This window comes from Leiobunum rupestre, chromosome 1 (assembly GCF_980474605.1).
Source record: "Leiobunum rupestre chromosome 1, qqLeiRupe1.1.hap1, whole genome shotgun sequence".
In the NCBI taxonomy this organism is placed as follows: domain Eukaryota; kingdom Metazoa; phylum Arthropoda; class Arachnida; order Opiliones; family Sclerosomatidae; genus Leiobunum; species Leiobunum rupestre.
The window spans coordinates 62,283,913-62,307,961 of record NC_143384.1 but is presented as its reverse complement, the minus strand read 5'-3'; the positions used below and the strand labels follow the sequence as shown (position 1 = coordinate 62,307,961).

The 24,049-nt window shown below is 39.1% G+C and overlaps 1 protein-coding gene across 4 annotated transcripts; it reads left to right on the top strand.

Moving 5' to 3' along the window:
* Positions 1-3,262: 3,262 nt before the first annotated feature.
* Positions 3,263-6,623, top strand: LOC149964371 (uncharacterized). Of its 4 annotated transcripts, none has more exons than XR_016480238.1 (6): positions 3,263-3,430; positions 4,364-4,742; positions 5,172-5,320; positions 5,445-5,564; positions 5,687-5,901; positions 6,390-6,471. XR_016480238.1 is itself a non-coding variant. In XM_090170767.1 (4 exons), exons 1-4 carry the CDS (start codon positions 3,331-3,333, stop codon positions 6,551-6,553), a joined length of 792 nt encoding a protein of 263 aa, XP_090026893.1. In that variant the 5' UTR covers positions 3,263-3,330; the 3' UTR covers positions 6,554-6,623. The 4 variants fall into 4 exon arrangements, 2 of the variants coding, with proteins under 2 accessions (XP_090026893.1, XP_090026901.1); XR_016480237.1 differs by having other exon boundaries at positions 5,619-5,901; XM_090170767.1 differs by lacking the exons at positions 5,445-5,564; positions 5,687-5,901 and having other exon boundaries at positions 6,390-6,623.
* The last annotated feature ends 17,426 nt before the right edge of the window (positions 6,624-24,049 follow it).

The window sequence follows — 24,049 nt, the reverse complement described above, 5'->3', positions numbered from 1 at the left end:
CTCCCGTAGACCGGAGCATTCTAGATAGGAGTATAAGATTTCTATGGCGCGAACAGCGCGTGATTAAAGTCCTAAAACGTCACCCCGAAACAAAAAATGGCAGCTCGCTTGGCGGTAAATTTCACTCGTTTAAAAATTAATTTCTCGTCATTAAAAAAAGATACAATTTTACGACTGATATTTTTGAGTTTATTTAAACATGATCTTTCAAATAGACCCAAGTTTTACCAAACCTGGACTTTTCCTTTAAATAATTAGTATTTACCAAATTATCAGTGGAGTAAATTCATAACAAAAAAGGGAGAGTCCATTAATTACGGGAGGCGATTTTTGTGATTGTTTTACCCCCCTCCCCCCTTGGTGAAATGTCGTGAGATTTGGCTCGCCCCCTTCCCTCCCTCCTAATATCACCTGAGATTTGTCAAAAAGCGTATTTTTAGTGTAAATACGTTAATCTGTGTTTGATTGCGTTGGATTTATTTAAAAAAAAACCATAATTTGCTTAATTATTTATATTTAAGACTAGTTAAGACTGGTATTATAGACAGAACGTAGTCTAGAATCACAGTGAGAAAATCGAACAATAAAATACTTAAATTTTAAGTATTAATGAATTATTACAATTCGTAAAACAATATTCATTCTAATTCAGTCCAAGGGGACTCATGTGTGGTCGCAAGAGTGACTACTGGAGCCAACATGTCCATGTGATTTTCAGTAAAACATCTGCTCCTTCAACCTCGCTCTGATTTAGCCATTTTCAACCGTTGTCGCTTGCACACAGAAGCTCAGTAACTCGGCGTGTGACAATCCGTGAAGGTCACACTTTTCGCGCTGGTGCAGGTGGTGCTCTGCAGCTCTTGTGAGGGATGAAAAGTAGATACCGCATGTATTGCAGCTAGGAGCAACAAACACAAGGAGAACGCAGCTAGCCTTTAAACACGCTAACGAAGGGTTGTGTACGAATTTCATTGGACGAGCGTCACGAGCCTTTACGCTGAACGTTTTACGGGCGGGAAGACAATTTCCGAATTTTCCCCTTTCGACGGCAGCAGGCGCTAAAGCGTCTAGCCAATGAAAAACGTACACAAGAAAATCCACGACTTTTGACGGGTTGCGTTCTCCTTGTGTGGGGTGCTGTGTTTGTTGCTCCTAGATTGCAGCATCCCTTTTTCTGATCACCACGTACACTTGGGCAATAGAGGTCATAGGGAATGCTGATGAAGGTGTGCAAGGTTTGAATTTCTTAATTTAACCCAGTTGTATCGCAATTTTACACTGTTTCTTGCAGAAAAAATTACTTGATATTTGCCGAAACCTCCCCTCTCCTCCACGTGAGATTGGGTGAGATTCAGCTCGATCCCCTCCCTCCCCTAAATGCCTCACGTTATTTATGGACGCTCCCAAAGCTTAGACATAAGAAATTACCATAAAAGTATTGGAGCCGGTTTAAAACACTTGGAGCCGGAGCCGTGACTCCAGATCCGGCTCCAGCTTTCACCGGAACTAAAGCCGGAGCCGACTGGAGCCGATAGGGTTTAAGTCGGAGCTGGAGCCGGACCTGGAGCCGGAGCCATGCGGAGCACTATATTAGGGCTTAGGCCCTAAAATAAAACATCTTTCCTAAATAACCAAGAAGTAATATTTCCGAGAGCCAGGACCTGCAAGTTACTGTTAGTATAGTGCTTGTTGAAATAATGGAAACTTTTCACCTGTAAAAGGAAACACTTGTTTCATACCGTAGAGGTCAAAAGTTTCCATTATTTCAACAAGTACTATATAAACAGTAATATGTAGGTCCTGGCTCTCGGAAATATTACTTCTTGGAAATTTCCTTGAAGATGTTTTATTGAAGCGCCTATTCCTAACTGAAATTTTTATTTAATTCGATTTAATAATGCATAGCCTTGTAAAAATCTATTTACAACTGAAAGATATCACTCCGCTATCTTTTAGTAAACGTCAAAAACTAGGTAGGGACCGTATTGGCAGATGATAAAGGTTTATGATTGATGAAATTACCAATATAAAGGTTAAAATTTGCATTTTATTCTAATTTTACTCTGTTTTGGTGTATCCACCATGATAACATAGAGCAATTAATTACGACGCCCAGATTTAGGCATTTGTTTTATCTAATTTGACAATAGCTGAAGTCACGCTAGATCAGTCTTTCTTTAATGAAACTTGTTCACGGGATAACACGTAAATTATGTCACTTCCAACTCCGTGACGTAAATCGTGTCATCAACTTCATAGAAGGGACCATAGACAATTTGTCTATGGAAGGGACACTGAAGTTAGAGAAGCGGATTTTAAAAACGCGCGTAAATACGTTCAGCAGCGCTCATCGGACTCATCGGTGACATCGGTTTCCTACTGTACGCTTTTTCGCGTTGCCGGTTTTGACGTCACGATGGTTATCGGTTGCTTACCGAAGTCATCGGCTGGAAGAGCAGGTTTTTCCGATGACTGAAGTCATTACTGACGTAAAATACAATAAATACATTGCCATTTAAAATAAAACACCGATGACTGAATAAAAGCTCATCGGTGGAAAATATAAAACCATCGGGTTTTTTTCGGTTGACTGTTACCAGAAGTTTATAATAAACTATATTCGGGGATTTATTATAAACTTCTGCTGTTACTGATCGTACCCCATGTGTTTCTATAAAATATGGAAGTTCACGTGTAAATGTTTTTTCTTCCTCACTAGCGATAGTTATTGAAGATAGAGACCACGCGCAGAGTCGAAAACGATTTTTAAATTTTGAAATATATATACAGTAGGCCCCGCTTAATGTAAATCCGTTTAATGTTATCACCCGTTTTTTATGATCAAAACGGCGGGAACCGATTCACTCCTATCTTTTAACATTGGAATCCGCCCCCTTACTGTGATTGTTATCTCGCGATTTTTTTATCTAATGAAATTGAGATTGCGGGCTTAGAAAATGTAAACAAGGACAGAAAAAGAAAGAGAGGTGGGAAAGACGGAGACGTAGATGGTGCGCTAAAAGAATGGTTTATAAACATAAGAGAAAAAGATGGTCGGGTTAACGGACCGTTGTTAAAGCAAAAAGCTGAAGATTTTGCAAAACGGATGGGGAAAGAAGACTTTTGTGCGACTAACGGGTGGCTCTACAGGTGGCAAAAGCGACATAATCTAACTTACTGTAAACCACACGGATCAACCCGCCGCAGATCGTTGGATGCGAGAGGAATGGCCACTTTTAATGTCTGAATTTTCTCCTGCTGATGTCTATAACGCGGATGAAACTGGACTGTATTACCGCGCGTTACCCGAGCATACTTACATTTTAAAACATGAAAGCGCAAGTTGCTAACTCTGAAACGGAAGATGACGCCGATGACAACCCTCCATCCCATAACGAAATTACAGCTGCAATGCGAGTTCTCCGAAGAGGTGTTCAACATTATAGTGATGACTTCGATTTACATTATAAATACGAGGACTTTATTAAGTCTATTTTACTAAAATCGAAACGTCAAACAAAAATCGTAAACTTTTTCCAACAACAATAAATTGACTTTTATTTGACCAAAAAAATTTTGCTTTTTTCAATCCCGTATAATGTTATCACCCGCCTATTCTTATCATTTTTACCAGGTCCCAAAGTGATCACAAAAAGCGGGGCCTACTGTATGTATATATATATATATATATATATATATATATATATATATATAATTAGTAAACGTGAAATTAACGTTAAATGATAAATAAATCAGTAGGCCCCGCTTTTTGTGATCACTTTGGGACCTGGTAAAAATGATAAGAATAGGCGGGTGATAACATTATACGGGATTGAAAAAAGCAAAATATATATATATAATTAGTAAACGTGAAATTAACGTTAAATGATAAATAAATCAACGCTACAGCGTTGAGAATCGTGACGCCTAAATTTTTGACTATCCTGGTATTTTTAGTGATTAGATGCTTTGACAGCCGACTAAACCCAATTGAAAATCAAGCTTAATCAAGCTCAACGCTCTTTCAACGTTTCACTGCGACGTTAAAATAGTTGAGCAGCCGTTGAGCATTGTGACGTCAATACCAGAGTACAAAAAGTCGTTCAACAAATTTCAACGGTTGAACGCTGACTCCGTTGACTAGTTACTGAACGTATCCTATATAACACCTATAATAGTTTAGCTCGCGATCACGTGATTTCGTTTCCATGTTAACCTTTTCAATTGCCAAGAGTTATAATAATTTTCTAACTGTGGGTCCACTTATATGTTCAGTTTGGAACAAGCGCTGTAATGCTAACGTTACTCTGCTAAAGTTGTAGCGTTGACATCCTCATTTTATGATGTGTTTTCCCCCCATCAGATGTCTCTCTCGACTCTTTCTTCCAACTTGCCGAGCAGTCGCCTTTGAAGAGCATCAACAAGTCCCTTCGCTTCTTCCGAGCATCTGAGATCCGCATTAACGGAGCCATAGACTGGAAGATATTTAGAGACAACTCTGTACTAGAAACTCTGCAATTTACGAACGCCAAATCCGCCGGGTACCAGAATTGGAACGATCTGAAATCGTTGAGCCTCAAGAACTTCTTGATATTTGACGGTGAAATTTCCGAGCTGCCCTCCAATGCGTTGAGTCAACTAGTTAACATCGAAGATATCATCATAAACTACAGCCAGTTAAAGAAAATCTCGAGATACGTGTTTCCTAGACCAGCCAAGAAACTTAAATTACTGGAATTTAGGTAAGGGTCAGAGGCGTAAAGCAAAGGAGTCATGTGCAAATTAAGTTATGAAGAAACTTGCGCCGCTAATGGCGTGGACGAGCAAGAGGCAGCGCCTGATTATTCGATTGGTTCCCATGACAACGTATATTTATTAAATTAGTCTTGACGACGCAGGTTTTTAAAACGAAAAACACGCGCCAAGTTGCGCCTTATGTTTAGAGAACCTCTAGCTCGGTCACGCCACTAGCGGCGAAAGTTTCTTCTAGCATCCTCGTTAGGAAGTTCGTGTCTTCGACAATATTAAATGGTCACCTCATTAAACATTGTTAATGTATTATATATACATCTGACTTAACTTATGTAGATATAAAACTTCGAATTGTTTTTTTTTTGCGATATTACATTAGTGGTATTTGTAAAGCCGTCCTAAATCCCGCATATTTACAGTGACAATGAACTGCAGTCGCTACCGAGTGATCTTTTCGTGGAAATGCCAGCTCTGCAAACGATAACTTTGGATGGCAACCGTCTTCTTACCATTGAGGAAAAGATGTTTTATCCCGTTTCAAAACAACTCCATCATTTGGCCATTAGCGGTTAGTAACTACAAATGAAAATACCCCATTTTACTCTTAAGTGATCATAAAAAACAGGTTGATTCCCAAAATCAGTGCGTCAAAATTTCGTTCTCCCTATCTTGTGAAGACTCACTTCCCCTAGGTCATAACGCATTTCGGAGCCGTGCATATGATGTCATCGTGGGCCCTTCTAATCGACGTTTCCACGGTGGAAGGTGCTGCTGAAGGGCAAGGCCATGTTACTGGGTCCCAACGCATGCTTGTGAGCCGTTTTCAACTCAGCCCCCACCTTCTGAATGACCCTTGTTTTCTCTAGGGCAAAAATGCCCCGATGGCTATGCTAAGGCCTATTCACAGAAGCCAACATTTTTTCCCAATGCGTAGCTTGCTCGTAGGTGTGGCTGATCGTGAAAACATGCCGACGGAATACTGGATAGTGGATCTTCCCAGGGGTCCGACATTCGTACAAATCCCGTACACTCTACAGAAAAATGATTTCAGAAATATTTAAATCAACTGGAAAATCCCTTCAATTTATCGGCTTCTGATTGGTCACATTTGGTCTATTAATATGACGAGCAACCCAACGATGGTTCAAGGTTATTCAATTTTAAACTAGTAATTGTCCCCCCGCACGAGGAATGTTCCATAGAAATTTGAAATTTTAAAAAAACCTTTTTTCAGTTATCATTTTTTGTTTTTTAATGGACACCGTGGTTAATTAGTGCTAGAGGTTGGCGGTGGATGAAATTTTGAATTAATGTCACTGGTGGGGGGAAAAAAGCTAACCCAACGTTTAAAATGTATTTGTGCGTAAAAGAAGCATCCCTGACAGTTAATTAGTCCATGGTTTTATAAACTAAAGAACCACCATATTGACTTTCGCTATCGGACTTTATCAATTCTGTACCTGATTATTCCGTTAGTAGTCTTGACAACAAATGCTTAATTTATTGGTAGTCTTGACAACACCTTTAAATAAAACACGCGCCGTCTGCTTAGAGAACTTCTAGCTCGGTTACGCCACTAGCGGGGAAAGTTCCTTCTCAGATCACCATTAAGTCCGACTCAATTCTTTCTTTTGCAGGAAACCCTTTTGTTTGCAATAAGTCTTTGTTCTGGTTGATGAGGTCAAATATATCCTCTATCAATAGTGACGTAAAGAAGGTTGCGTGTGACGAGCCGAAATCGCTTCATAACAGATTGTTATTATCGTTAACAGAAAGTGATTTACAAGTATCTATCAATTAATTATGCAATGTCAAAAGTAACATATAACTGATATAATTGAATATGATAATATCAAAATAAATAAAATATAATTGCACTCTCTTTTTTTATTATATGCTTGGTGAAGAGTGTATTAAGTAGGACATTCGATGGTGGAATTACGATTTTCATGTTTTCGACACTTGGAGCGCTGTTGAGTGACTTTTATGGTGAAACGTTTTTCTAGTTTAGCTAAACAACATACTACATATAATAAATTTGCCGAACACTACTAACCCAAGTAACAGTTGCCGTATTGTGAAATGAGGAACTTAAATATAGTCATTGCCCCACAATCACTACCCCCAAGAATCCATAGCTCTACTTGCAATGCTTATCGCGGCAGATTTTCGACTCGATGTGGCTGACGGTTTTTTGACGTCACGATGTTAACTTAACAAACAACAACGTGAGAGGGGAGCGCGCGCAGAGGGCATTTTTTCTCTCGTAGGCGGGGCCAAAGCCGTCAAAATGATCTTACCATACGCGATACGGCAGGATAAGAATTCCAAGTAGAGGTATGGTTTCCTGGTAGAAATAAATACTTTCTTCATTACCGCCAAATAGATGATGCAGCCTGCAGGTATGATCGCAGACAGTGCCGTATTTCCCCCTATTCCAACCTAGGCCGTGGCCTAAGGGCCCATCCTTGGAAGGGGCCCTCCAGTGACCGTAACTACTGTATTCGAAGGCATAAATCTATAATATCAATCGTAATATATATTGGAGAAATTCCTAGGTAGAAGATTTTGTTTTAAAATTACCAAACATTCTGCCTAGCAGTTTATGGACGCAGCCTTAAATCGCAATGTTGCATAATTGCTCAGACTTCTACGCTGAATCAGGGAAATTCAGGCACAGCCTAGCTCTAGGGACAAGAGTAAATGCAGCGCGTGAAAAGGGGGCCCAGACTCCTTATCTGTCTATGGACCCAGGATCTCTAAGTCCGGCCCTGATCGCAGAATTGCAGAATTGGGCACTCATGGAATCATGAGTATAGTAATTACTACCATGAATACTGAACTGCATTACCTATACTCGAAATACCGAGACAACTAAAGCGGTCGGCATTTAACATTAAGAAACATAACTTAACTTCATTATGATCTGATCAATAGATGGCCTTCGTCCTCTTCCGTTTTTAAATGTGTAATTTTCAAATAAGAGTACCCGCAGATAAAAAAATATCTCACAACTTACGGACTTTGCACTAAAGCTTGGTCAGAAAAATCATCATGTTAATTTACGTGGAAAAATTAGTCGTTTTCTGTCCAATCGTTAGTCTTTAGTTTTAAAATATTTTAGAAACTTATTTACTTCACCAATGACTGTTTTATGAAACTTATTTACTTCACCAATGACTGTTTTATGAAACTTATTTATTTCACCAATGACTGTTTTATGAAACTTATTTATTTCACCAATGACTGTTTGATGAAACTTAAAACTAAATATAGGCTAACAACATATTCAGCTGTGCCACAAATTTTTACGTTAATGATGGTAAAAAAACCACTCTCAGAAGCACTTAAAATTGCTTCTTAATATTTACTGGAAATTAATAAATACAAAATATAGTTATATATCAGGATATCAAATCCACAAGTGCTTTTTAAACCGTCAAAGTTTTTGTCTTAGTCAAATCAAATAGGATAAATAAATTATGGACCTTCGAAAGTGCTCAATTACTTTAAAGGTCAAAAAACAGCGAAAGACTTCTTTTGGTAATGTAATTGTAGCAACCGATTCTTTCTTGAAATTTATAACAGAAATAAATCAGGTTTTTGACACAAGTTTGAGTTTGCTCTCTTACGTGACAAACTTTAAAAGGAATTGCAACGATTCATCAAACTGTTAATTGATAAGGACTCTGGTTTCATGATTCTGAATAACCAAAAATTTTAGACAGAAAACTGTTAAAAATACCAAGAAAAAACAATTTATCTGTAACATTTTTCTTAATATTTTTACATTTAATATTAATATTGCATAATTTATTCCCCTCTATGGAGCACCAAACCGAAAAATACTAAACACGTGGGTCTGGCTCAATTTGTAAAACGTTTGTTTTAATGTTTTAATGTGCGAAGTACATTAATTAGTCCATGGTCCTTCCGAGGTAGGCCACCAGTGGCGGCGCCAGGAATTTTCGCGAGGGTAGGCAAACCAAATAAATGGGCCCCTGACCCGGGACCCCCCTTTTCTCAACGAAATGCTTCAATAAAATAAAGTAGTGATGTACATGACGAACAAAAACGTTCTAACAACAGTAAAACGAGTCCAAGTATAACAGAACTGGTTTTATTTACTAGGAGATACCTAAAAAATTTCTAAATACATTATCAACAATTGTTTCATTGTTATTTATAAATAATTTTATCTCTTGAGACCATTTCTAGATCAATTTGGGGCCCCTTATAGGATGATTTTGGGGCCCCTCAAAATTGTAAGGTAGGCAGTGGCCTACCTGGCCTACCCCCTAGCGCCGCCACTGTAGGCCACTGGCCTGACGTCAAACGACATCCAAAATTATTTGCAGTTATGCCGGGTCGAAATTCGGATGAAGGCTCGATATTGGCTTTTTATTTTTTTGGTCGTGCTCCACGATAACGCTCTGCAGTGGCGTAGACAATGATAGTTCAATGTCAACCCCCTGGGCCTACCTTGACTATACTTAATTGACACTCCCTTCTCGACACCCCTCTTAATATTAACATTCTTGGACCCTCTTTGACGAAATTCTGGCTACGCCATTGACGCTCTAAGCCTTCCAATCAGAAATAAATCCGAGTTACGAATAATATCATTTTTTTCTGCCGAAGTTTATCATCGCACGGTGAACATACATATTGCTATTTTGATATGTTATTTTCCATTTAAATATAATTTAAGATACTATGATGTGATTTTATAAACGTATTGGACGTTTAAAATGCAGTATATCAAATGCTTCATTTATTGAATTTCCACTAAAAAATTATTATCAGTCTCGGATTGGCCATAGAGGTAACCTGCCCGATGGCGTGGATCCCATGGACCGTTCATGAAGTGGGCCTCCGTAAACATGGTAGTGTTATAGTTGTTAAAGCTGGGACCCTTAGTCTCCTAGCAACCAAAAAACATTAGACCCAGTCCGCCACTGATTATTATAATGCAATTTTAGAAAACATATCGATAAACCAAGCAACATTCAAATTTAAAGATAATTAAAATGTGGATAAGCCTTGGTTATATAAGTGACTCTATAGCCAAGATAGCAATGCTGGAATCTATTGACGCTAAGTGAAAATGCTATTACTCTGCGTCGAGCGAAATCGGAAAACCAAAATTTGACGTTCAACGCCGTGTTCAAATGTACTTATTTTCGCGTAAATGAAACTCAAGCTTAATATAACAAAACAAGTTGGCAAGCCAAAATATACCTCTCCTCGGAAGCATTGTCCCTAGTGGTATTAATTTCTCGAGATGACCCTTTAAGTTATATCTCCCCAATTCAAAGTTATTTACTAATAACGTAATCCCCGTTCAATCCCACCCGGTATAAAATTTTAATTTGAATTAAAATAATTGAGACGAAACAACCGAGATTAATTTATTCAGAATATTATAAATTAAGTAGTTACAACAGTGAGTTAGACGTACTAAAACAATGCACAATTGACTTTAACCCTATTTACGGTACAAGTTTAGCAGTTAAATATAATACGAAGCCAATTTTAATGAAAGAAATATCTACAGAGGGTATTTGTATTTTTGTCGCTTACGAAATACTTGCCGCATAGGTAACGCTCATTTTATTTCAACGTTCGCCCGATCAAGATACCGTAGATATCTGGTAGTGGACGACTCTTAGACTATCGGAACCTGTTGACGTTGTGACACATAAAGCATGAAAAAGACCAAAACCGTCCAATTTCCAATATCATATAATGACTCGCACACCCAGGATATCAATGACTGCATTAGGAATCGTAGATATCCAAATATCCACACCAACAAAAAACTTATTAACAAGAAGCGAAAAACTTACCATTCACAAAGCACAGAAAGCCACTTGACTAAACGTATATCAATAAATGACCGTAGAGGGAATAGTTAGGGTTCTTTATAAATAAACACAAACGAACCCAATTGATGAACTGCATTAAACATCTTAATCAGCCGAGAAAACGTTTAAAATAAATTACGACCGAGCTGAAAACCAGACCAACTCGATATGTTGTTAATAAATGAATTATTAAGCTTGAAAACCAATACGCTAAACCTAATAGATAAGAATATACGACTGAAAAAACTAAACAAATTACAAAAAACTAACGGGTTCTACCCTTTATCTTATCTGCTGACTGCGCTAAAACAAGATTTGACCATTAAATTTTTTGAAAATGCGACGTATACACTTTGAAGGTTCCGTCAAAAATTATCCTTTCCCAAACGTAAAGGTTCTCAAAACATTAATACACAAAAAATAAGTAAAAAGGTTCCTCCAAAAAATGAACCATTTTGCGGAAGAAGTAAATAATTTTAAAAGAATAAAAGATAAAACAAATATACAACCGCAAAAATAAAACGTCAAATAATAGAAGAAACAATCTTAAACTCCATTCATTAAAATAAAACGTCAAATAATAGAAGAAAAAAATCTTTAACTCCATTCATAAAAAACACTAAACAAAAGTATCAAATTGAAATAAAGCAACTTATTATATTAAACAAGATTAAGTCTTTATAATTTTTTCGTAAAAAAACCACATTAGGCCTTCACAATTTCATTCGTAAAAAAATTCAAGACTTTGTTAACTATTATGCTTACAATGAGTGTCTTATTTGCAATATAGCTTGAAGTTATCGTTGGTTCTGTGGTAGAGCGCTCGACTGCCTAACTGAACGGCCCGGGTTCGAAACCTGGGTGACGCATTTGTTTTTAATCAAATGAGAAATCGCTAAATTAGAATTTCTTCGATGCAATAATTTAAATCTTTCACGAAATCTTGCTCTATTTCAATTAAACCAAAATTTCGTACTCTATTAAATACGCTTTTGATAAAGCTGAAGGTCTAATTTTCAATGAAACGTAATAAGTGTCGGTGGTTCTCGGGTTCGAAACCCGCCCGATGCGATCGCAAATTGATACTAAGACGAATACCGTGAACAATTGGTGGAAACCCTGCCATTGGATGTTGAGAGGTAGCATTACACTCAGCACTCGGTCCGTCCCAAAAGTCAATAAGAAAGAGTTGGAGAGTTACCACCCGTACATACACACCACAAACTCAACACCCACAAACGTCATAACAATAACACAACATTACCACCCTACACATAAACATTACAATAGCGAAATATCCAAACTACTGAATTAAACCTGTCGTGACGGCGAACGTTGACGAAAAAAAAACCACCAAACGAACCCCGACTGCAAATTAATCCGTTAACGCTCACCGTCCCACGGTGGTTTTGCAAACACGGTTTTTCGACTTTGTTCCCTAATTACTAGCAACTGCGAACGCAGAGATCTCGAGAAACTGCGTACGCAGTGATTACACTTTGCACCGAAAATGCGAACGCGTTCGCAGGCCTGACAGACCCACAGACAGACCCACCCACAGACCTACCCACAGACCCACCCACAGACCCACAGACAGACACGGTCGTTGTATAACCCCTCCTAGGGGACTTTGTCCCCTCGGAGAGGTAAAAAGTGTGTAAAGAAAAAAAAGAAACGGCGGCGCGCCGTTCTTTGTATCGGCGGCGGCGTGCGCCGATTTTCGAGCAATCGGCGGCGGCGCAATCGGCGCGTTCAAAATTAACGGCGGCGGCGGCGTTTAGCGGCGGCGCAAGCCTCTAGTTTCAGGAATGCGAGGGATTGGGTTTTTAGGACTTTGCTCACGCGTCACGGCTCAAACACGGTTCATAGGATAACATTTTGAAACTTGGTTGTTCTTGACTACAAGGTTTATTTTAATTCGTGGAATGTTTCTCGATTCAACAACAATAACTTGAAATATGAATTCATGACCGAAAGGAGTCTAGGCGCTACGGTGCAAAAGCACATGATGCCCATCTCTCCTGCTAGGGGTCGTTTTTACTCGTTCTTTAGCGTCTGGTGCAGCCCTGTTTCGATCCGATAATAATTGACCTGGATATATTTGTCTACGGTCTTTCGCTTAGTTATTGCTCTGGCGGTCATGGATTAACTAAGTACTATTTTTTGAGAGGTACACTCTGAGGTTTTCTCTTGGCAGTCAGCAAAATTCTCATGAGAGCAAAAAGGCGTCTCCAATTGGCTTAAATATGACTTTTTGGCTAGCCATTCTAACCGTTTAACCGACCGACCGGAAATAGCTCCTTCCCAGATGAATTTGGAGAGGGGAGTAAAAACCGAGTATCTTTTAATGAAGCGTACATTAAGCGTATTTGAGGGTTAGAGGATATACAATGGAAAGGCTCTCTTTAACTAAGCCTTAGCTGAAAAGATACTTAGCTTGAAGATTTTATGTAAATTCCAGGTCTACTTAATAGCTTTAACTTTAACTTTATTCGCGACCGAAGGTGGCGAAACAGCGCTAGGTTCTCCAAGGTTGCGCCTATGATCTAGCGTCTGCTACAGGCAAATTAAAAAGTCATAAGAACGTTTTTTCTTAAATTAACTTTTCAAAATATAAGCAAAGGATGCGAAAATTATATACTGTATATTTATAAAGTCAAATTTACCAATAACGATGAGGAAAAACTAATGGGGTTTGATTTAGCCGCTACCCACGGGCCACCGCTACCTATGGTGAACCACAGGGCCGGGTGTAGTGATAGTTTTCGTTCGCGAAAAGTAGTTGTAAAAGGTTAATATTTGTAATTTATTGTAATTCGACACTGCATTGTGTTTCTTTCGTGGTAACACAGAGCAATTCAGGCATTTTTATCTAATTTGGCAATAGCAGGCGCTCGATTATATGAGTTATCTCGGAAGAGTGTCACCGCAGCCTCACCAAAGATAATTTAAACTCGTACCCTAGATTCCAAATCACTCTCTCGGGCGTTGCCGATAGCGTTAACCCACTTCCCTCTGGAACTCAGAAAAAATTCGCTAAATGGTTTGCGCTTTACCGCAACCGATGGAGCCAGGCTTGGAAATAAGCGGTGGTCACTGGGTCAAAGGACAGTTTATTAATTGCTCGGACCAGTTTTTTTATTCAAAAGCTAGGGGTTGACTGGTCCAGTGTCCAGTTTATCTATTCTAAATTATCTACCGTATTATTAACCAACTGGTCTACGTGACCACTTAAATAATTCAAGAGTTGGCCAAATAGACCAGTTTAGAAATAAACCTTATTTCCAAGCCTGGATGGAGCCCGATTTTTCTGAGGTCACGTGCCGGAAATGGGTAAACGCTTCGTAACAAAACCGTCAAAGGGAAAGCTCTCAGTATTCGAATCTAAGGTACGAGTTTAAATTATCTTTGGCCCCACCAAGAATCGTTTCGGTTGCGTATATTTCCGCCACTGGGCCTTAGTAAAACCAGAAACGTAAGATAACGTGCAATGGCTGCCATAACTATAAAATTTGACAGGTAAATAAATTTGGTTGTAAAGAACTCACGTTACAGCTTTAGGAAGCGACGTATTGGGAGCTTGATCGCTTACATTCCGCGGACTGCTAACTCCTTTCACCTGCCCTTATAGCCTAAAAGACGTTATTCATTACAAGGGTTAAACAAAGCGCCCTAGACATTTGAACGACAACGTTCGAAATTCACGTTACAATTTTCTTTTCGCGTTTATACCATGAGGGGAATGTAAGGAGAGATGGGGTTTTTTATTATATTTTAGAGTAAATTTGAATAATTGGTATAGCAGACGAAAAATACCGAATGCCATCTCGTTATCTTGAGGAATAAAGTAATTTGAGCGCTCTCATCCACTTTTCAAGAAAAGGCCAAGTCCGCTCTAGACTTGAAAATAGGCGGTCCGGCATTGAGTTGGGAATATTAATCTAGAGGTCCAATCAAAACGTCGGATTTCAGTATTTCACGAAACAAGTTTTTTAAAAATAAGAATACTGCCGTCTGCTCCCAAATGACGAGAAAACTTTATCATTCTATCCGTGGCGCCGTCTATCTCTCAATGGTTCGTTCAAATCAGACGCGTTTTCCGGCAAAAGTATTTTTTTCTAAAATAATGGATGGCGCCACGGGTCATATGATAACGTTTTCTCGTCATTTTAGAGGAGACGGCACATTCGTTATTTTAAAAAATTTGTTTCGCGGGGACTCCGGGGAGCAGATTTCATTGGATCTCTAGATTAATATTCCCAACTCAATGCGGTCCGGGTGTCATTGATTGTAAATGCTTGGACCGAAGGATTACCCATAAAAGATATTCCTCATAAAACGTTATCAATGACACCCAGAAATGGGATAAAATATTAAACTCAATTGTCTATCTCCCACTTAAATGGAGATATTATATTATATTCTCTTAATCTCAATTATCCTCATTAATGTTGTATCCAAGTGTATTTGTATGTTGAAAGTGTTTTTTTGTTTAGTGTCAGTGCAGAGGTGGGCATTTTCCGAAATGGTTCGTTTTGAAAAATTTTCGCTCACCGAATCTGAAGCGCATTATAACGTTTCACGGCAGTCGTTCGCGAGCGAGAACTGATTTACGAAGGGGATTTCCGAACAAGAGCGAACGTTTCTATAGAACGAGCTTTGGACTAAAAGTTCGTTAAGCGAACCTCTCTAGAAGGAGTTTTGGAATTATAGTTCGGGAAGCAAACTTGTCTCTAGAATGAGTTTTGAGCGAACGTGGGCTAGAACGAATTTTGTAAGAGTAATTCGATAAGTGAACTTGTCTCTAAAATGAGTTTTGAGTAATAGTTTGGTAAGCGAACGTCTCTAGAACGAATTTTGGAAGAATAATTCGATAAGTGAACTTGTCTCTAAAATGAGTTTTGAGTAATAGTTCGTTAAGCGAACGTGGGCTAGAACAAATTTTGTAAGAGTAATTCGATAAGTGAACTTGTCTCTAAAATGAGTTTTGAATAATAGTTCGGTAAGCGAACGTCTCTAGAACGAATTTTGGAAGAATAATTCTATAAGTGAACTTGTCTCTAAAATAAGTTTTGAATAATAGTTTGGTAAGCGAACGTCTCTAGAACGAATTTTGGAAAAATAGTTCGATAAGCGAACCAATCTTTTGGCCGTGGGATCTCATTCGGTTCTAACCTAGATTTTTCGTAAGAATAGAGCGACTACCCTCTATAAATTTCGAGAGCCACTTTTTCAGGAGTTGTTCGGAATCCGCTTGTCTGCAGAATCGTTAGCTCTCATTTCTCGCCAGACAACGAAATTTTGAGCTAGTTTAAATTTCTTTAAATAAAATGCTATTCTTTAGACTTACAGTGGTGGGCATTTTCCGAAATTGTTTGTTTTGAACAACCTTGCTCACTGAACCTGAAGCGCCTTCTAACGCTTTACGGCAGCCGTTCGCGAGTGAGAGCGCAACTACAACGGGGATTTCAAAACAACAGCGAACGTCTCTATTGTCAGTCGGAGAAAACGCGAGTCGACTGTAAGAGATTTAAATTGATTTTATTAAGAAACAAACTTATAATATACAATCCAGAAAATATTTATGGAAGTTTCTTCTTTTGGGAGGCACTATAAATAAGGCAAGCTTTCACAGCATATTGCTTCCTATCTCTAGCGCTCTCGACAGGCTTGGCTTTTCAGCCTTAATAAATCGAAAGAAGACTCTCCTCTTCGGCCACTGTGTGGACCTTTTAAACACTCTTTTGCGCGCCTCCGAAATCGACCGCCATTACATTCCAGTCTACGGGGAGGGTGATGAAAAAACCTGTTTTGGGGGGATGAAATTTCTGCGGTAGAGCGCTTGCTCGTTTGTTTCCTGTAGGATAATGGCGGCGCCCAGTAAACGTTTCTAAAAAGAGTGTATACCCGGTCGAGGGGACGCGCTCTTCTTGCGGGAATAACCCTTTACCCCTTCGGGCGGTGACGTACGCGATTGCTGCCCGCTGAAGGTTGACTTGGTGTCCGTCGTTGGGTGCGACACTATTGAACGAGCTTTAGAATTTTAGTTCGTTAATCGAGCATCTCTAGAAGGAGTTTTGGAATAATACTTCGGGAAATAAATGTCTCTAGAATTTTCGTATGAAGAGAGCGACTGCACTGGTCACCTAGAATTTTTGAGAGCCGTTCGTTCACGAGTTGTTCGCAATCCGCTTATCCGCATAATCCTTAGCTCTCATTTCTCGTCAGACAACCAAAATTTGAGCTAGTTTCAATTTGTTAAATAAAATTATTATCGCGTAATGAACTAAGGTAATGGTCGCTAAAATATAATTTATATCAGAGGTAGAAAAAATCTTTATATAAAAAAGAGAGGTCACGTGATTACGTTAGATTCATCGTACTGTTCAGTGCCGTAACTAGAACGGTGCCAGCGCGCGCGCTCTAAGATAAAACACTTTTTTACGTGTATTTGTTCGTGTTATATTATAAGAAGGCCTATTGCAAAGTGCTACGTGATTTAGGCTATTTATCTTGGTAGAACCTTTTAACAAGTCGGCCCAGGCCGTAATATTAGTTCCACATCAGTGTATTCGAGTGAGCAAACCCATACACCCTTAGTAGACACAGGTAGGCAAACTAATACAAAAGGTGTTGAGGCTACGTGGTTTCTTATCGTTTGATATATAAATTGCCATCCTAAGCTAAAGAGTGGATGCCGCCCACCATCAGGAGACCAGGGTGGGAAAACTAATATAAAAGCTGTTGAGCCCATGTGATTTCCTATTGTTTGATATATAATTTACCAATCTATGTTAAAGAGTGCGCACCGCCCACCCTCTGGATACGCGGGTGGGCAAACCAATACAAAAGCTGTTGAGGTCATGTGATTTCCTATAGTTAGATATATAAAATTCCATCCTAAGTTGAAGGATTAAAGCTTGGGCGTCACCCACCCTCAGGATACGTGGGTGGGCAAACCAATACAAAAGCTGTTGAGGCCTTGTGATTTCCTATCGTTAGATAGACGGAAAGTATCAAAGGTGAAATAGGTAAGCAAAACACTACGAACATAATTCTTTTAAATTATTGAAATTAGTGGAAATATATTTTAAAGAAATTCTTAAACTGGAATTCAAATGGGTTTATTTTAGGAAATTTATATCCAACATTTGGGTAGTTTAGGCACCAAAAGTCATGTAAATTCGCAAATTCATAAAAAAAAATACCCATGAATTTATTAACTTGTTTTTTTCGATCACTCTCCCTTTAACGGGGTTGGTCGAACGGGGCGGAAATTTCCGGCACTGCACGTTCTATCGTTTGATATAAAAAGTACCATCCTTAGTTAAAGAGTTGACTTTAACGTATTGTTATGAAAGGGGGGGGGTCGAAATTGTGCCCGCTGTTTACCTGACAGACCTGAAATTGGCCATTGGTAAAAGTTGTGTAGCCCCACACTGTAATTCAAACTTCAGCCACGCCCGTGTCAGCGTTCGTGAAAATCCACTGGGTTGGGGGGGAGGCGAAGTTTGAGGTTCACTGGACCTTAAAACGCCAGAAATATACGTAAAATAACGCGGAAAAAGGAACGACAATTGCGACAACTAAAATTGCCAAATCCCCCCGCGTCGCTAAAAACGACAAAAAGTTCAAGCGAAAAATCGCAGAGAACGGCGTATCTTGGTTGGTAAAGGCGTCCGTTTTAGAGATTACGCGGCCAGCAGCTATCTGAGTTCGAGTCCCGGTGCCGCCAAAAATATAATTTATATAAATTATTTTTCGCAGCTCCATCTACCGTGTCGTCACTTTCCACAACAAACAAACAAACAAACTACAACAACACTTAACGACATTCGGTGTCCCACTTCGATATATATATATCTCGATGTGGAACTAAAAAACTCAAGACCTCTTATTGGCAAAATGGCATTGCTAATTGAATTCCAAAATTACGATTTCCTAATTCAATTTGAAATTAATTTCGATTTACTAATTCAATTTGAAGTTAATTACGATTTACTAATTCATTTTAGAAATAATGTGTATTAATTCAATTCCAAAATTTCTAAAATGTACCCCTACTCCCCACTTTCTCAGGTGTTCAAGACACTCGCGTCGAGTTTCATTGATGTCACCACCTAATTTTATTTGTATTGTATTTTTGTATAATAAAAACTAACTAAAATCGAAGCCGTCAAAACGGTAAAAAATAAAGAAATCATTTAAAATCAAATCCTGATGTCCGCTTAGATATGTTTAAAATTAGTAAAAAACTATATGCGCGTTTATAAACTTCAATAACAAGGTATTTTTTTGAGCGCACTATCCCGGTTTTTAAATTAAAACAAAGGCTGTTAAGTCCCATAATGTTACGCAACCCCCATTTTATCTAAAAACCTAAAACCAACCTATTACCAATGGCGTAGCCAGAAATTCGTCGAGGGGGGAGGGGGTGGCGAAGTATGTGAATGTTAAGAGTCGGTGGAGACGGTGGTAAAAGTACAGTCAATGGTAGGCCCAATTGGACACGGCACTGGCTCTTATAACGATTTATTCAGTCGGCGAAGTAAAAATTACTCTTCCAGAGAACCAGCAAACCCAAATAGAAAATCATCAATCCCAAATAGAAAATCATCAATCCCAAATAGAAAATCATCAATCCCAAATAGAAAATCATCAATCCCAAATAGAAAATCATCAATCCCAAATAGAAAATCATCAATCCCAAATAGAAAATCATCAATCCCAAATAGAAAATCATCAAACCCAAATCCCGATTTTCTACACCCAAGTGATAGCGACGGTCACCTATAAATTCCGACTTCTCATGGGCATTGTAGTTGCTGGCAATATTGACAATAGTTACAATGCGGTTTCTATACCAAAAATATAATTACATATTTGGAATGCGAAGAACTATCACTTAATTAATATTATGTTTAAAGGCGTATGAATTGAGTGTATATTTACATTTGATAAAAAATTTGAAACCCAATAATAATAAAGCTACAGTGGAAGTGTATAATATACGTATACCTGAGAAGTGTGCATATCCCGATAATCCTAAGGTTATTAGCTTTATAGGCAGACTCCCTCTAGGTTTTCAAAATATTTAAATATGTAAATTCATTTCACAGTGGGATTAATGTTTCCGTCAGGGGCCAATTTTTCATCATTTTATTTTAGACTAGCGTCCGGCCGTGCTTTCAGCTAGATGAGTATATTTGTGTTCATTAGACCAGTGGTTCCCAATTTTGTTTTTGCTATGGAACCCTAAATTATCTACCTAATTCTGGCGGAACCCCAACTCATTTTTTTCTTATCTTAAAAGACTCTTGACACAAACAAAGATGGCCGCGCTGCGAATTCTCGGAACCCCTATGACCCTTCCGCGGAACCCTGGGGTTCCGCGGAGCACCTTTTGGGAACCGCTGCATTAGACTACAGGCAAAGTCCGAAGATCAAGTCACACTTATATTTTACTTCTGAGCGCTAAATGACATAAAAACACACGTAGGACTATGCGACTACAACCTATAAGGCGTTCAAAGGCTACCCGGTCTTAAGGTCACGGGTTATTGGGCCCGCGGGCAAAAACTACGAAGCTAAGCAAACCCAAGGCACCTTTAAAACCTGACGGCAGGCGCCACCACGCCGCAGACCGAATTTCGGGCGAATCGGACAATTATCTTGGGCGTGCATAAAGAGTAACAAACCAAAATACAAACATACAAACAAACGAACCAACATACAAACATCAGATTTTACATATATAGATTTTTGCTCATATACAGTACTTTACCTTAATTTTGATTGTTGCGAGGTCAGATTAAAGTTTCGAAGAGTGAAAGGTATTGACAAGGGTTGACGAAAATCATACCCGATGAGCAAATTCCAGATTTTAGGGAAAACCATTGTAAAAATGAAATTTCCCATACCAAAAACCTAGCGATACGTCTTCGCTAAAGAATCCTTTCGCCTTATCAATTTTTATATACTTGTCAATAAAATTATTATGACCAGATTCCTTTACTAAACTCCACAAATGAAGCTTTTTCCCAAATTCGGGTAAGATTCATTTATTTATCTAGCTTCTCGAGGATGAGCGAAAATAACACGTTCCCCCAATTGTTGCTCTATTTTAAAAATCACAGAAGTTTCGTTCATTTATCGAACTTCTCGGAGAGCTTGCGAAAATAATACGTTTCCCCAATTGTCACTCTCTTTCAAAATTCACGAAAGATTCGTTCATTAGTCGAACTTTTCGCAGAGCAACTACAAATAAAACGTTCACCCCAATTTCGCTCTCTCCTAAGAACCTTTGTACCAAGGCTCGATTGAAAAAAACTTCTTTGCGGGAGAGATTTTTTCAAACTTTAGTGTCGCCGAATTCATGCTGAGAGAGATAAGGAGTACGTTTGGGATCGAATAATTCATGCAGTGAATTTTGGGCGAACGAACTAAAAAAAGTTCGCGAGAAGTGAACTAAATGTCGGTTTTGCCCAACTCTGTGTCAGTGTTATTACCATTGTGTTAATATTTCTTGTGTTACGTAAAATTAACCATCACAGATGAGCTCCCCTATTATGGAAAGGTCAAAAGCTCAATTAAAAGAGATGCAATTAAAATTACAACCTTTTATAACTTAACACCTTCTGATAATCTGACCCTATTGATATTTCGTATCCCTAAAATCCCGTTCAAACCAATTATTCGCGGCTGAAAACTATCTCTACGCCCCCTTTGTTTTGCCATTGAAACCTAGATAGGTAGCGGCTAAAGCAGACGCTATTAGTTTTTACTCATCGTTATTCGTAAATTTTACTTGATAAATAATGATACTTGCATTTTAATATAATTTTTGCATCGTTTGCTTATATTTTGATAAGTTTATTTTAAAAAAACCGTTCTTAATACTTTTTGATTTGACTGTAGCAGACACTAGATCATAGGCGCTACCTCGGAGAAGCTAGCGCCGTTACGCCACCTAGACTCGTTTCGGTCCGGAATAAAGTTAAAGTTAAAGCTATTAAGTAGACCTGGAATTTACATTAAATCTTCAAGTTAAGTATCTATCCAGCTAAGGCTTAGGTAAAGAAAGCCTTTCCATTGTATATCCTTTTCACACCTCCCCCGAACCCCACCAAATTGGCGCCAGTGAAAGAAAAAGATAGTAGAGAAAAACAACTTTGAAGGTCGATTGCACCACGATCAACTTAACCCCAGCACGCCTAGAAACCTGGTCACGAAGAGAAGAAGCCCCCGAAACATCACACCCTTGACGGAAACTTAACGGTTTCTGCAACCTTCACTCAAACGAGCCCCTATTTGGTCCTTAAGGGGTCGCAGTGTGCAATAACTGGTGGTTTTACCGGGGAGTCGGGGTCCGGCTCTTGTAACCCATAAGGGCGGTGACGCACTGGGAGATGTTAGCTCTGATCAAATGGCCCTATCTCCACCTCCGACTTCGGTCAGGTAGGGGCTGGAAACTGGGTTTTGGCTCAGACTAACGAAGAGGGGCCAGGCATCCTCTGGCCTCGGAGGATTAGGTAGCCTGCTGTGGGGCGGCGGTTCTCCGTCTGAGGCACTGTGGCCCTGTTTCCCGGCCTTGTGGAGCTCGCCGGGATCTCTGGTGCCACCTGTGCGGGATTACGCTGGGCCGCAGTGTGCCCGTCATTCCTTTTTAGGTGCCATTTCTAACGGGCTTTGGCTCCTTACCTACTTAGGTAGGGTGCGGGCTTCCGATGCTAGAGCATCCGCTCTTATTCCCACTGCTGTGTACGAAGTGAGGGGTTGGTCATCCGATTGTTGCACCTTCTGCTGAGTTGAGCTGCTTGCGTCGAAGGTGCAACCGTCAGCGGTAGGGTTATCTTGCTGCCTTGGCTGTTCTGTCCCCTGAAACTCTTAATAGGGGTTTCCATAAAATAAAACATTAAAAAATTTAAAAAAATCAATTTTTTTCTCCGCGCCACAAGCTTAAGCTGTTTAGTACTTTTGACACGCGCGTTTCGCTCGTGGACTTCAAACTTCAAAATCTTGATCGACTCCAGCACGCGCTCTCTATCTTCAATAACTTTAGCTAGTGACGTAGAAAACACATTTACACGTGACCTCCCGTATTTTATATAAACACTTATTCCCTTTATATTGGAAACTTTAAGTGTCCCGTAAAAATCCGAACCTCAAATAAAGAAAATGTTTGTTTAACTCATTGAATTGGGAATAGTACCGCTAGAATGACATAGGCGCGTTCGGGAGTAGTGGTTTCGCGAAACAAATTCGGAAATTTAGAGTCAGCGCACTCAGCCGTCATCTCCATTATTTTTGGCGCCATCTATCAATTTTAAAGTACATTAGTATTGTTAATTCAATTTGCATAGTATATAGTTCCCGCCGCTAACAGCGGATAGTGCCACCGACAAATGATAGAGCTCTCAATTTTAAAGAATTTGTTTCGCGGAAGGCAGATTGAAATGGTCATTCTAGCGGTACTATTCCCAATTCAATGGTTTAACCGAGGGGTAAGTCACTCTCGGATGACCTGTACACCGAGTTCACGTACTTAGTACTGTTAAAGGTACGGATTTTAAAGAGTTCACGAGTCTTATTAGCACAGTCAGAGGTACGACCGTGTACACCGAGTTCGCGGAGTGACCAACCCCTCGGGTTTAACCTCACCCAAATTTTCGAAATGGTCATTCTAGTGGTACTATTCCCAATTCAATGGTTTAACCTCACCCAAATTTTCGAAATGGTCATTCTAGTGGTACTATTCCCAATTCAATGGTTTAACCTCACCCAAATTTTCGAAATGGTCATTCTAGTGGTACTATTCCCAATTCAATGGTTTAACCTCACCCAAATTTTCGAAATGGTCATTCTAGTGGTACTATTCCCAATTCAATGGTTTAACCTCACCCAAATTTTCGAAATGGTCATTCTAGTGGTACTATTCCCAATTCAATGGTTTAACCTCACCCAAATTTTCGAAATGGTCATTCTAGTGGTACTATTCCCAATTCAATGGTTTAACCTCACCCAAATTTTCGAAATGGTCATTCTAGTGGTACTATTCCCAATTCAATGGTTTAACCTCACCCAAATTTTCGAAATGGTCATTCTAGTGGTACTATTCCCAATTCAATGGTTTAACCTCACCCAAATTTTCGAAATGGTCATTCTAGTGGTACTATTCCCAATTCAATGGTTTAACCTCACCCAAATTTTCGAATTGGTCATTCTAGTGGTACTATTCCCAATTCAATGGTTTAACCTCACCCAAATTTTCGAATTGGTCATTCTAGTGGTACTATTCCCAATTCAATGGTTTAACCTCACCCAAATTTTCGAAATGGTCATTCTAGTGGTACTATTCCCAATTCAATGGTTTAACCTCGCCCAAATTTTAGCCAATTCTTATTTACCTAAGTGGGAAGTGTAATGTATAT